A 13,968-nucleotide genomic window follows, 5' to 3' on the forward strand; every position below is an offset into this window, starting at 1 on the left:
GACCGCAAGGGCCATCCAGTCCAATCCCCTGCCATGCAGGAAATCACAATCAAAGCATCCCCAAGAGATGGCTATCCTCTGTTTAAAGACCTCCAAGGAAGGAGACTCTATCACCCTCCGAGGGAGTTTGTTCCACTGTCGAACAGCCCTTACTGTCAGGAAGTTCTTCCTAATGTTGAGGTGGAAACTCTTTTCCTGTAGCTTGCATCCATTGTTCCGGGTCCTGTTCTCTGGAGCAGCAGAAAACAAGCTTGTTCCCTCATCAATATGACATCCCTTCAAATATTTAAACAGGGCTATCATATCACCTCTTAACCTTCTCTTCTCCAGGCTAAACATCCCCAGCTCCCTAAGTCGTTCCTCATAGGGCATGGTTTCCAGACCTTTCACCATTTTAGTCGCCCTCCTTTGGACACGCTCCAGTTTCTCAATGTCCTTTTTTAATTGTGGTGCCCAGAACTGGACATGTGATTTTAAAGTATCTTACAGTTATATGACCATTTAATAAATTTTTTGAATTATTTGTGTTATTCTGTTTTCTTGGTAGCCTATCCAAAGACCATGAAACATGGAGAGTCAATATTTTTATTAATGAGGTACTCCCCAAATGCAACTTGTTGTGACCATGAATGCAAATAGTATGTTCATATAATATTGTGTTGGGAGTCTATATGGGGTGAAAAGGTTGACACATGATGTTCACTGACTTCCATGTTAAGTGCCAACATCTTTCTGTCCTCAGAACCTAAATGTGCGGTAAAAAGGATCATGGTTTGTTTTTACCAGTAATGTGCTTTTTCTGCGCTTTTTACTTGTGGCCAGTACCGCAGTTTAGGCTTTATTTATGCCTTTGAACCTTAGCACATTTAAATTGTGGTGCCCAGAACTGGACACAGCATTCCAGGTGGGGCCTGACCAGAGCAGAATAGAGTGGCACTATTACTTCCCTGGATATAGATACTATACGTCTATTGATGCAGCCTAAAATCGCATTGGCCTTGTTAGCTGCCACATCACACTGTTGACTCATGTTCAACTTGTGGTCTACTTGGACTCCTAGATCCCTTTCACACGGAGTTTCATTCAGCCAGGTGTCACCCATCCTATATCTATGCTTTTGATTTTTCCGCCCTAAGTGCACTACCTTACATTTCTGTGTTGAATTTCATTTTGTTAGCTGTGGCCCAGTTTTCTAGTCTGTTCAGGTCATTTTGAATCTTGATCCTATCATCTGGAGTATTAGCTATCCTAATTTGGTGTCATCTGCAAATTTGATAAGTATTCCCCCAATTTTGTCCTCCAAGTCATTGATAAAGATGTTGAATAACACTGGGCCCAGGACAGAGCCCTGTGGGACTCTACTGGTCACTTCTCTCCAGGATGAAAAGGAGCCGGAGCCATTGTTGAACACCCTTTGGCTTCGCCCAGTCAACCAATTATAAATCCATGTAACAGTTGCCTTGTCTAGCCCACATTTTACAAGCTTGTTTGCAAGAATGTCATGGGGAACTTTGTCAAAGGCCTTACTGAAATCAAGATATACTATATCCACAGCATTCCCTTCATTTAACAAGCTGGTAATTTTATCAAAAAAAAAGATCAGGTTTTATCTGGCATGACTTCTTTCTCTGAAACCTGTGTTGACTTTTTGTGATTATGGCATTGCTTTCATACTAATAAGAAAATTACCTGAAAGAGGAAGAGCTGTTAGAGACAACCAGGACTACTCCAATTATATGCAACACTGTGAAAATTTATTAGTTATGCAAATGAAAATGCATAACTTCCTCACATGTTGCTTTTTTGAATGATATTATAGTTGTTGTGTCAAGCTGGATATATTTTAACTGGATAGTCCAATAACAAAGGACCTCCTTTTACAGATTCTTAGATGAATTCTTCGCTGTTTGGTTTGTTTCTGTAAAATCTTTAAAATACTAATAAATATTGTAAAATGCACATTTATGAATGCATCATCTTATCTCCTAGGAATTTTTTTTACCCTATGTTCAGAGCATCTACTTTATGATTTCCCAGGTCAGGAGAAGGTTGGGGAAGTTAACATTGCAGGCACTTGCAGAAAACAATTTACATCTGTTACAGCTATGAATCCTATGTGCACATTTTCCTTTTCATACATATTACTAATTGCATGAAGAAAGACTAACCAATCTCTGTGTTCGCTCCAGCCTCAATTACTGTCCTAGGAAAGTCAATGATTGTTTCATCGTCAGCAGCAGTCTTGTTTCGGTTATGGGCATCTGAAAAGTTATTGTGTTTACAAATTATAATTTGTATCATTTGAAAAATTACATTAGGTTTTCGCTGTAACAAATAATTCATATACGATGTGATGGGGACTTCTGGAAATCCCTGATATGCTATGTTTTCCGTTTCAGGTTACAAAATTTATTTCTTAAAAAACCATACCTTCTAGAAATTGGCTGATATTGAGATTACTCCCTCGGGGTCCCTCTTCATCAACCTCCGACGTTGCGGCGTCACTGGCCTGGGTAGCACCACTAGATGCTGCTTCCTGCCCCTCTCTTCCAAAATCAAAACTTCTGGAAAGCCTGTTTGGAACAACACTTGCATCTCCATGAAGAATGTTGTCCAGCTCTTTAAAGTACGGACAGGTCAGTGGTGCTTTGCCACTACACTTGTTGTAGTTAATGACACGTCTATATTCTGCCCTCAGATTTTTCGTCTTTGTACGACATTCCTCACTCGTCCGTGAATAGCCTCGCACCGCCATCTCCGATGCCACATCTTTGAACACATGTAGATTGCGGTGGCTCTCCGACAACCTTGTTTGGAACCTTGCTTCTCCCCAAATCGAAAGAAGATCCAAAATCTCTGCATGTTCCCAAGCAATGCCCCTCCCTTGCTTCCTTCGTTGGGGTACTTCTTCCTCTGTTTCTCCCTGTGAGGCAGGAGTTGCATGGGATGAAGCCATAATTACATGCATGGTTAACCAAAACAGAAACAGAAGATAAACAAATCAAATGTCATGTGGGCAGTTCTATCACTACATGTTATAATGTTATTATCACACCATACCGGACGTTCGATAGCCTGTGATACACATGTAACGGGACTGTACAAATAGGACACTGATTTTTTTATCATGTTATTGGAGATTATCACACTATTAAAACATTGCTATTTCACTTAAATTGCTCTAGCTGACTCCTACTGCATTCTGGGAGTTGTAGCTTAGGAAGGGGCATTTAGAATATTCAGCCAGAGAGCTCTTAGGCCTCACTGAACTACAAATCCCAAAATGCAATAGGAGGCATTCACAGCAGTTTAAGTGGAATAGCAATATTTTAAGAGTGTAGTGCAATAATCTCCATAATTGCACAAATCACTAAGAGCTAAACAGAAAGAAAACAGAAGAGCAGAGAAGCCTGCCTCAACAGAAAATGAAAAAAAAGAAGTAGAGCAGAAGTCTAACCCCACATTTTGACAGCTCTAGCACTTCAACACAATGCTGTTTTTTCACCTAGCAGGGGGAAGTGGGAAATGACATTTCCTGTTGTCAGAGAAGTTTGACGGATGCTGGGAATGTCTTGCCGTGGAGCATATTGGATTAGGAAGGAAGTGCTATGCCTCCTTAAAAATGGGGATAGGAGTGGTGAGCTGCAGACTTCAATGACCCCGAAAAACTATATCTACATGATGCTGGCTGTCCAGTTAGAGAAAAAGAGATACTTTTGATTAATTCAAAATTTAAGGCAATGAGGAATGAGTTCAACAAATTGATGGAAGCCTTCAAGGACAACCTTCCAAGAGATTGCCTCACTCCTTGAAGGAAATGAAAAGGCTATGGGTCCTTGCCAGGAAGCCTTCCTGGACAGAAAGAATCACAGTGGTAAGTTTACCCAGATAAAGTGTTTAAAATTAAATAATTTATTATTGTCCAATTCTATCTTTTAATAAATATATTATATTTGCAATTAATAAATTGACATTTGTTGAAAGGGTTTATTTCATCAGTAAAACTGCTTGAACCAAGCTTAAATTGGCTTGCTAATATATTTATATATAGCTTTAGACAGAAATTGTTTTGAAGTGCAGTTTCTGCTAGTAGAAATGACTGTAGATTAAAAACTGAAATGCATACACACACCAAATACAATTTCGTCTCTTTTTTTTTTATGGTGGTGGTGGTGATGTGGCAACCTCACGTCATATACATCCCTGCTATTTTAAACTATCGTTCCAAACAGTATTTAGAGCTTTTGTAATCACTAAAGTAATATTTTCTAAAAATAATTTGATAAACATGTCAATTTCATTCCTTTGATTGTAACCCTATATCGATGTTGAGGAATTAGCACACCTTCCTCTCCAAAAATGCATGGAATTGGCTGTAGATCTGTACATGAAAGCAAATTTGACACTGTTCAGGCCATCACATAGCTAGGGAATTAATTTCCCACAAAATGGTTTAGCATCAGTCCTCTATTGCTTCAGGAGACCACCAACAACAGGGTAGGTTAACATCCACACCTTTCTGTAAATGCACAGCCATGCTATTATTATACCTAACCATGCTGTTCACTATATGTCTCGTTGCAGTCCATCGCAGAGGAAGGGGACATCCATCACTAAGGACTGCGTTGCTGGATTCTGATTCGGTGCCCAGTGGGCAAGAGGCTCAAGGTAGCTTATTTTTTTAAAAATCCAGAAATAACATAACTGTACATTGGTGTTGTGCTTTCTCGAGACATTTCAAATATCTGACTTAACAAGACCAAAAGATCATGTGAGATCTACATTTCAGAAATCGGCCCAAATTTTCCTTTCCTCAGAGGAAGGCAAAGGAAAACGCTCCCCCAGACCAAGATACCTCTGTGATAGATTCACCTTAGAGTTGTCATAAATTGGAAATAACTTGAAGGCACACAACAACAACTACAACTCAGTAAAAGAGAAAAGAGAGAATATGGGATGTGATCTGAGAAGAGGAACCCAGACTGCTCCAGCCCCCTTTTACCAGGAATCCTTCTCCTTACCTGGTCTGATTCTGGTCCTGCGCAAAGAGGAAGAGGTGACTGAGTCCTTGTTGGTGGCGTCATTCCAGCCTCTGTGGGAAAGACCAAGGTGGGGGGAAGCCAGTCACATCTGCTGCTCTTACAGTTTTGAAGACTCACTAACGGCATTCCTCAGTCAACAAAGCCTCTGAAAAATGAGCTCCTTTTTACAAAGTCGTATTATACTCTCCCAGCCCCCATTTTCTCTTTGGGCGCTGTGCAGCTGAAAAATATTTTAGCCGCATATGCATTGAAAGGATGGTGAACGAGGGCTGGAAAAAAGTAAGAGTTGTCAGCACTTGGTTACAGTAATGTGTCTGGAGAAAACAATGCAATAATGGTTGAGCTGAGAAACAGTAGGATTCTGCTCAAGCTGACCCCACTGCAGCCCACAACAAACAAGGGAAACAGCAGCTGGAGACTCTCACTGAGAGCTAAACAGAAAGAAAATGGAAGAGCAGAGAAGTCTGCCTCAACAACTATCCCTAACAATTGCAAAAGTTGGGGCTGGCAAAAGAAACGGTCATTTCTGAATTCATTTTGGAAGAAGCCTTCAGATGGATTCTAGAAGGTTCCAAACATTTTTGTTTACTTATGCAATGCTTCTCTGACCTCATGGTTTCACTTCACATGTGCATATCCTTAAGGTTGGAGAAAAAGTGTGCTGAAACATTTTGGCCTGGGGTCCTTTTTTTTCTAAATGGTTCAGGAAACCCTTCCTAGATTCCCCAAGTGATTTTGTTCCTCTCATACCACATTTTTTGTTAAAGAAAAAATGCCCTGGGACACATGGGCTTTGTTCACTGCGGTATACCTGTATTTTGTTGGAAGTCAGTCACTTAACCTTTACTAGGCATAGAAAAACAACATGTATTTACAAAAAAACTTCAGGATCGTTATTAAAATTTAAGACATAATCTTATTGCCTCCACCAGAAAATTGATCATTAACCTGGTAATATGTGGGTTTCGATCTTCCAATAAGTATTCCACTGATAACCCATTCAAAGAGATATTCATGTCCAATAACCTTCTTAACAATTTTTCTCTCGGAATTATATACAATGGACAAAGCAATACAATATGATGGAGAACATCTGGAGCTTGATCACAGTGACATACACGATTCAAAAATGGTGTCTGCAAATATCTGCCCCGGTCACATTTGAGGGGTGTACATTCAATTTTGCAAACAAAAAGGCCTTCCTCGACACCAGCAGTGAAAGGGTTTGAAAATAATCTGGAATCCTACCCTGCAAGAGGGGAATACCGAGCATCGCTGGAGAACACACTCTAGGACGAGTTGGATATGTCAGTTGATGTTCTCTCTCTGCAAGGCAGACCCTAATAGATTCAAGACACTCCTTTTCGGGAAGTAAAAGGAGAGAATCAAAATTTATACCCACAGAAATTACTTTACTTTCATAAAATTTAGCCCAACTGGCATAGTAAACGTCAGATAGTAGGAACCATAAAAGACTGGATCTATTAGGTCTGAAATGTATCTTTAACCAAAACCTATAAGTCATCAACCAGGCTTCAGTTTCAAGAGCATTCAATCCCAGTTCCTCATAGAGAGTCAGATGGTGTACACATGGAGGTACAGATAATAGTCTCCTGAAAAAATGTGTCTGCAAACGTACAATCTCCTTATTAAACACTGGAATCCAGGTGAATATGCTGTAAAAAGGATACCAAGGTAAACATACTTTTTGACCTGCTCAATTGTTTGATTACCAACCTTCCACGTTCTCAGTTCAAATCTCTTAGAAAATACCAGTATTTTGGATTTCTCAAAGTTTACCAGTAGGTGAAATTTGTCACAATATTCAGAGAATCTTTTCAAGGTTCTTACCATACCCACCTGAGATAGAGAGAGTAATAAAGTATCGTCGGCATATTGGAGTACAAAAAGCGGACGATTTCCCAGTGAAGGTGGGTGAGAATCTAATGAGATTGTGGTTTACATTTCGATAATATGAACTCTTTTTGATCTTGATAAATTGAATAAATTGAGTTGAATGTGTTACATAACTGAGAGATGGATGATATAGAAAATGATAACTGGGAATTAAAAAATTACATCAATAATATTTTGCAGGATGATACATCTTTTATCTTACTTATTTACTCAATATTTTATTTTAATATGAAGATGGGAAGGCAAAAAATAATCTAGAATAGGATAAACACAATGAGAAAATAATAACAAGATACCAAAGATATCTGAACATTTGTGACAAAGGATGTTGGCAAGGAAATTAATTGTTATGTGTAAGAGTATGTTATGTCATGTTTTCTGCTTTATTTTGTTTGCTATTGATGTTAGATTATGTCTGTTCAAGTCTTATGTTTTTAGACATTAAGAATTTGTATTTAAGTGTTATATGTTTTGATATTTAATAAAAATATATGATTAAAAAAAAAGAGTTGGTGTAAGTCAGAAATTACTTGAAAGCCTGCAGCAACAACAAATAGTGTTGTAAGGGTTAAGATACTAGACAGGGGAAAATCCAGTTCCAGCTCCCACAGAGCCACAAAATCCACTGGGGGATGTGAATCACCTACTCTCTCAGATATACACTGCCCTACTTCGCAGGGTGGTTGTTGTGAGGCTAAAAAGAACATTGGTTCTTACTTGTGAGATGTTCATTTCCAGCGATGTAGGTGGGAATATCCTATAACATGGGTTGATTCCGTCTTCCCTCCAAATAAGCAGGGAAAACTGACTTGAAGGCGCTGCCAGCAGAGGGAGCAACCCCCTCCATCCCTCAGTCAATATTATAGCCAAGGATAGAAAACAAACTCAGAGAGCATTCAATGCAAATATAAGTATAATAAATAGAAACTATCATAAAGTCAAACTAAAAGTAACTAACTAACAACTACCCTTGCAGAGCCAAGGGAAACAGCCACCTCAGTTCTGGGTGGGGAGGATATTCCCACCTACATCACTGAAAATGAATATCTAGCAGGTAAGAACCAATGTGTATGAAAACCACAAGATATGTCATCCAAAGGAAGCCCCTTTTGATTCAAGGAAACCGACAGTGGTGGCATGTAAATGTGGAAGATGAAGTCCATATCACTGTCCTACATTTATCTTAGATGGATGTGCTTGTTGCTAGTGCAGCGGAAGTAGCTGCACTGTAAATGGAGTGATCAACAACTGACCCCAACAGAGATATCCCAATCCTCTTGTAGCATGTTAAAATGCATCCAAGACAAGCCACAATTTTATCAACTCCTTCAAAAAGATGCTGAAATCATTTCTTGAACCAAGTTAAGACAAAGTAAAGGAGGAGAAAAGGAAAAACACAGCCTACTTGGAGCTAAGCCAGGAATATAATAATAATAATAATAATAATAATAATAATAATAATAATAATGGTTTATTTATATTTTCCCGCCTCTCCTGAATGGATCGAGGCGAGATTACAATCAGTTAAAACAAATACATCAGAATAAAATACATTTAAAATACATCAATAAAGTGGTACAATTAATATAAAACTGAGTCCATCGAGTGGTAATGCAACAATTTGTCCAGTGGTATAATGGTGATGTTACAACAGGTCAGGTGGATAAGCTCGCCGGAAAAAGACTGAGGGATGGTGGGGGTTGCTCTCTCTGGTGGCGACTCCTTCAAGTCTGTTTTTCCTGCCTATTTCGAAGCAAGAGATGGAATCAACTCATGTTATAAGATGTTTCCACCTCCATCGCTGGAAAATGGCTTTGAGTTGGGGAGAGCAAAGGCCAGATGTAGATAAGAACACAAAGCTCTGGAACAGCATATTAATAGGAAAATTAACAGAAAGAAGAAGGGCTGCTAGAGATACTGTAACTAAAGACCACTCCAATTATATGCAATACTGTGGAAATTTATTAGTTATGCAAATGAAAATGCATAACTTCCTAACGTGTTGCTTTTTGGAAAGATATAGTTGTGTCAGCTAGAGATTTTTTTAGATGAATAGCTCAGTAACAAACTAAAATCACTTCCTTTTACTGATTCTTAGATGCAAAAATGCACACCAACAGATGCATCTGGAAGCCCAATAACCTTGCATGCACAATTCCACTTCCACAATCATGCACTGTATATGGATGTTCCGCATCAGACCAAAATGTCCAACAGCTTCCATTGCGGAAATTAGAGCTGGCATGCTGTAATAATTTCAGTGCTGGATCATGACTCTACAGACTAAGGTTCGAATCCCTGCTCTGTCACGGAAACTCCCTGGGTAACCTTGGGCAATTCACAGGCTCGTGGCCTCAGAAGAAGAGAAGATCTTGACAAGAAAACCCTGTGATAGGATTGCCTTAAGTCGGAAATGACTTGAAGGCACACAACAACAGCAAAGAGACTCCTTACCTTGCAATGAGGCTCCTCCATCGCACTCCTCCTTGATCACCCTCCATTGGGGACTCTGTCTGGGATCCAATGGAGCTTTCTCATCCACAGGGAATTCAGACTTAACTTCTACCAAGAGATTCTTGACCTGAAACAGCAGTCAGACACAAGACATGGAATTTGGAGGCAGCCCGCGTTTCAGATCTGGGGGCATCACATTTCAGAAGAACATCTGAAGTCATCAGAGGCTCAAAAAAGGCAGCCCAGAGCCAGAACCTGCTCACCTTGGCCCAAGAAGAAATGCTCTCACCTGCTGCTCTTTCTGCTTCTTCTCTGCCTCTGCCTGACTCAGGAGGAAACCCTCTGCCAGGGCCACTGCCTGGGAACAAGTCTCTGCCCCACATTCCCTGACCCACTTCTCTATCTCTGGGGGCAAGATGGTCAGGAACTGTTCCAAGATCACCAGGTCCAGGATCTCATTTTTTGTGCGTTGATCTGGCTTCAGCCACTGACAGCAGAAATGGTGGAGTCGGCTGCAAACTTCTCGGGGTCCCTCGCCCTCCTTGTAGGAGAATTGCCTGAAGTGTTGGCGCTGTATCTCTGAGCTGGCAAGGTCATCTCCCAGGGAACTCTGGACTGTCATCTCCCAGAATTCTCTACTGCTCTTAACAATGAAGCCATCAGGACCTCTTCCTCCTCCAGGGCCAGTTGAGACTGGTTCATCCATCTATTTTCTTTTTTTAAAGCAATGAAGACCCAAACAGATATTCCTCCCACATCCGTCTCAGGGAAAATATGTCCCTAAGATGCTCTGCTGCAACACCCTGTAAAACAGATAGATTTTTGTGTTATTGCTGATATCATTAGGTATTTAAAGCACCATCATTGTACATTGTTTTGTTATGAATTATTACCCTGGTACAGGTACCCTAGAGGCACTAGATCTTGTCTGATCTTGGAAGTTAAGTAGGGTCAGCCCTGGTTTAGTACTTGGATGGGAGATCACCAACAAATACCATGCTGTACACTCTATTTCAGAGGAAGGAACTGGCAACTGGCAAAACCATCTCTGAAGATTCCTTGGCTAATAAAACCCTATGAAATTCATGGAGTCACCATAAGTTAACAGGCAACTTGAAGGCACACTGGGAAGAAATAATTTGTTGGAGGCCTCCAATACAAACAGGGTTCTTCCCTGAAGGAAAGGCAGTTTGACTTCTTTATCCAGAGAGCCAGTATCAATAGCGTGAAAAGTATCAATAGAGTGAATACCAATTTAAAATCATATCTACTGAAAACAACAGTACAGTATGCTATTACCATGCTTAACCTTCAGTGTTATATTTTATGACGTATATAATATATAGAACCAGTATGGAATAGTGGTTTCAGTGTTGGACTACATCTCTGGAGATCAGGGTTCAGTTCCTTATTCATCCATGGAAACCCAATGGGTGAGTCACACACTTTCAGCCCCATGATAGGGTCGCTTTAGATTCACCATACGTCAAAAGACATCTTACTTATCCTACATTCTATATTAATTAAATTCTTATTGAAGTACCCAATCATTTTATCAGGTATCCTGCCTCAGGAGGAAGTCCAATTTCTGACTGCCAGAGCTAAGAGCCTCCTTGGAGGAACAGAGCCAATGTTTTCACAGGAGGCCAGGATCCTGCTTTCCAGGAATTCCCCACTTTGGTTCCCCTCAGCAGCTGCCATTCCCTGCTTGTCTTTTTTGTCCCACACTGAGGCTGCCTTCTTCATTCCTCTTTCCCTTCCCTTTGACATCTCACTGGACTCATGGACACAGTTGTCCATGTTGTTTCTGCTCCTGCTGCCTTGGTCTTCCCTCCTCTTTGTCCTTGTTCTGGGGAGGCCCACTGAGAGACCCATATCAGGCCAAAGCTGCTGGGGGTCAACCGTGGCACCCCTCACTCATCTCTCCTGGGCTCCTGAGCAAAGGGGGGGGGGGCTTCTTCTTTTTCTCCCAAAAAACCCTCCACCAAGATCCCTTCTTTCCAGGTAAGGGAAGGGAAGTGTCAGCATCAGGAAACTCAGAACTTCTGTGCAATCAATAAGTCGTGTATATTGAAGCAAAACAGAACTTTATTGAAAGTCACAAAATCAGCAATTCACCATTTCAAGATTTAAGCTGAAACTGCCTATCTACCAGCACAATTGATATATTAAAACTCCATCATCCCCAACTCCACCCACTAACAAAAGGTGAGGGACCCATTAAAGGCTACCTCTGCATGAGGGAAGAGATCATACCAGTCATCTTGCAAATAATTAGTGTAACATCTTAGGTATTTTTCCAGAGAAGAATTAGTCCTCTCCTACTGTCTGTCACTTTGGGGGTGATGGGATGTACTTAAAGCCACTTCTATCCCTAATTTCTTTTGCAACACCCTCCAAAACTGAAAGGTAAATGTACTCCCACGATCACTCACAATCTTATCAGGTAATCCGTGAAGCCAGTATATATTACTTATAACTAACTAAACCGAACCTTATAAAAGTCTTTAACCCACTTGTGCTGTTTAGGACTTAGCCTAGGTGGTGTCTGCAAAGTTTCTAAGGGGCTATAAAGACCACCCTAAAAGGGCGGCCTGGAGCTGCCCCTTACCTGGCCTGATCAGGGTCGTGGCAACCTCATCCCACAGCCCCGACCCGGCCTCTGGAGGGTGCAAAGGAGAGCCGCAAAAAGTGAGTCCTTTTTGTGCCCTCCAAAGGGTGCCATAGCCATGGCAGCATGTCTGTATGACGCTCCATCGATGCTGCATCATGTGGATGCAGGGATGGAGGCACACCGTGATGCCGTGTGCCATCTGGAATGGCACACAGCATCATGACGTCCTGGGGGCGTAGTCAGGGCATCCAGCATCAGGACACTGCACCATGACTTTGCCCACAGGCTGGCACAAAGTGCAGGCCTGTACAGGTCCTAAGTTACAATGATCAGTCCATACCTCAAAGGGGTGGAGGGCTCCCTCAAAAAACTGCCGTTGCATTTAGAGGGCTCATTTAATAGCAAATTCCTTTTTTTCCTCATGAGCCAAATAAGCTCCACAGATGTGTACACGGTCTCAATGTCTCTGCAATATCCCTTTGTAACAACACCGTGCCCATTACAAAATCACAAGCATCACCTTGTACAACAAAAGGCTGCTCAGGATATTTCAAAATAGGTTCTGTGCTAAATAGCCTCTTTTAGCTCTTTGCGCGTTGCTTGGCAGTCTGGAGACCAGGCTACTGGTGCTGAGGGTTTAGGTTTCTCAGGCTTCTGTTTTTGGGCTTCTTTTCCCCGTACATTTTGGTTTTCAACAGACTGATGATGGGCAGGGCAATTTGAGCAAAGTTTGGGATGTATTGTCTATAAAAATTTGCAAACCTTAAAAAATTTTGCACCTGTTTCTGGGTTTTGGGAGGGGCCCAATCTAACATTGTTTGGATGGTGCCCGGGTCCATCTCAGTCCCCTGGGCTGACACTTGATATCCCCAAAAGTCTAGTCAGTTGATGTGAAAGTGACACTTTGACAACTTCACATATAACTGGTTGGCTAACAACCACCTCAACACTTCTTGTACCAGTCTAGTTGCATCTCAAGGTCTTGGGAGTAGATTAACACATCGTCTAAATATACTACAACTCCCTCAAATAAAAGGTCATGAAGTATTTCATTAACTACCCTCATAAAAATTCCTGGCACCCCCCCCCAAATCAAATGGCATAACTAAATATTCAAAAGCCCCCAAAGGGAAATTAAACACTGTCTTGTATTCATTTCTCAAATCCTTATGTGAAAACAGGCGTCCCACAAATCCAACTTGGTAAACACTGTCTCCATAGCTAATCGTTCCAACATGTCTTTCAGAAGGGACAGGGGGTATATATTTGTACTACAAATTCCATTCAGATTGTGATAGTCCATCACCAAGCAGAGGCCCTCATCTTTCTTCTTGTGGAAAAACACAGGAGCCGCAAAAGTGATGGTAGAAGGGCTAACAAAGCCACTAGCTAAGTTGTTTTCAACAAATTCTTTTAAAGTCTTCAGCTCCAATGGGGTCATGGCATAAAGTTTTGGCTTGGACAGGGGTGCCCCAGGCTCAATTTCTATGGCATAGTCCTTCTTGTGGTGAGGGGGGAACTGGTAGCTTTCCTTCTTCTCAAAACTCCTCCCATAAGTCTTGATAGACTAAGGGATAGCCCAGTGCCTTCTCTGCCACCGATTGTCCTGCCCTCTCTGTGGTGGGGTGCCTCTGGATCAGGGCCACCTCCTGCTCCACTCTGCCTTATTATCTGGGATCATTGAACACCATCTCCCTCTGTCACTAGCAGAGGCTGAGGTTGTGGAAATGCAGCCACCCTATCCCCAAAATCACATGGTAGCTGTTACAGGGCCCACCCTGAGCTTGATCTTTTCCCAGTGCTCGGCCACCCCTAACCAAACTGTTGTAGTTCTCTCCTGGAAAACTTGGCCCCCCCGGAGGGAGCCATCCATCTGGTGAAAAGGGATAGGGGAGGGTAACAACATAGGGACTGAATAGGATGCCCTTTACAGTGCTGGAT

General features: G+C 41.5%; 2 protein-coding genes across 6 annotated transcripts in view; both read right to left on the minus strand.

Moving 5' to 3' along the window:
- Positions 1-13,968, minus strand: part of LOC149320357 (uncharacterized) — a 126,427-nt gene that overhangs the window by 48,993 nt on the left and 63,466 nt on the right. The gene's annotated exons all lie outside the window — the stretch shown is intronic.
- The window catches only part of LOC149320359 (zinc finger and SCAN domain-containing protein 29-like), a 32,410-nt gene that overhangs the window by 9,409 nt on the left and 9,033 nt on the right, over positions 1-13,968 (minus strand). For 3 of the 5 annotated variants that reach the window (XM_089500713.1, XM_089500712.1, XM_089500711.1), the window contains exons 2-6: positions 9,703-10,216; positions 9,414-9,540; positions 5,022-5,092; positions 2,431-2,923; positions 2,169-2,261 (exon numbers count right to left, since the gene is read on the minus strand). In XM_089500713.1, coding sequence (XP_089356839.1) covers positions 2,169-2,261; positions 2,431-2,923; positions 5,022-5,092; positions 9,414-9,540; positions 9,703-10,119 — 1,201 coding nt within the window. In that variant the 5' untranslated portion in view covers positions 10,120-10,216. Of the gene's footprint in view, positions 1-2,168; positions 2,262-2,430; positions 2,924-5,021; positions 5,093-6,290; positions 6,403-9,413; positions 9,541-9,702; positions 10,217-13,968 lie in introns of those variants that run through there. The other 2 variants (XM_089500715.1, XM_089500714.1) reach the window with 2 other exon arrangements.

Source organism: Sceloporus occidentalis, unplaced genomic scaffold (assembly GCF_023333645.1).
Source record: "Sceloporus occidentalis isolate IW3139 unplaced genomic scaffold, rSceOcc1.0.p SCAF_1, whole genome shotgun sequence".
NCBI lineage: Eukaryota > Metazoa > Chordata > Lepidosauria > Squamata > Phrynosomatidae > Sceloporus > Sceloporus occidentalis.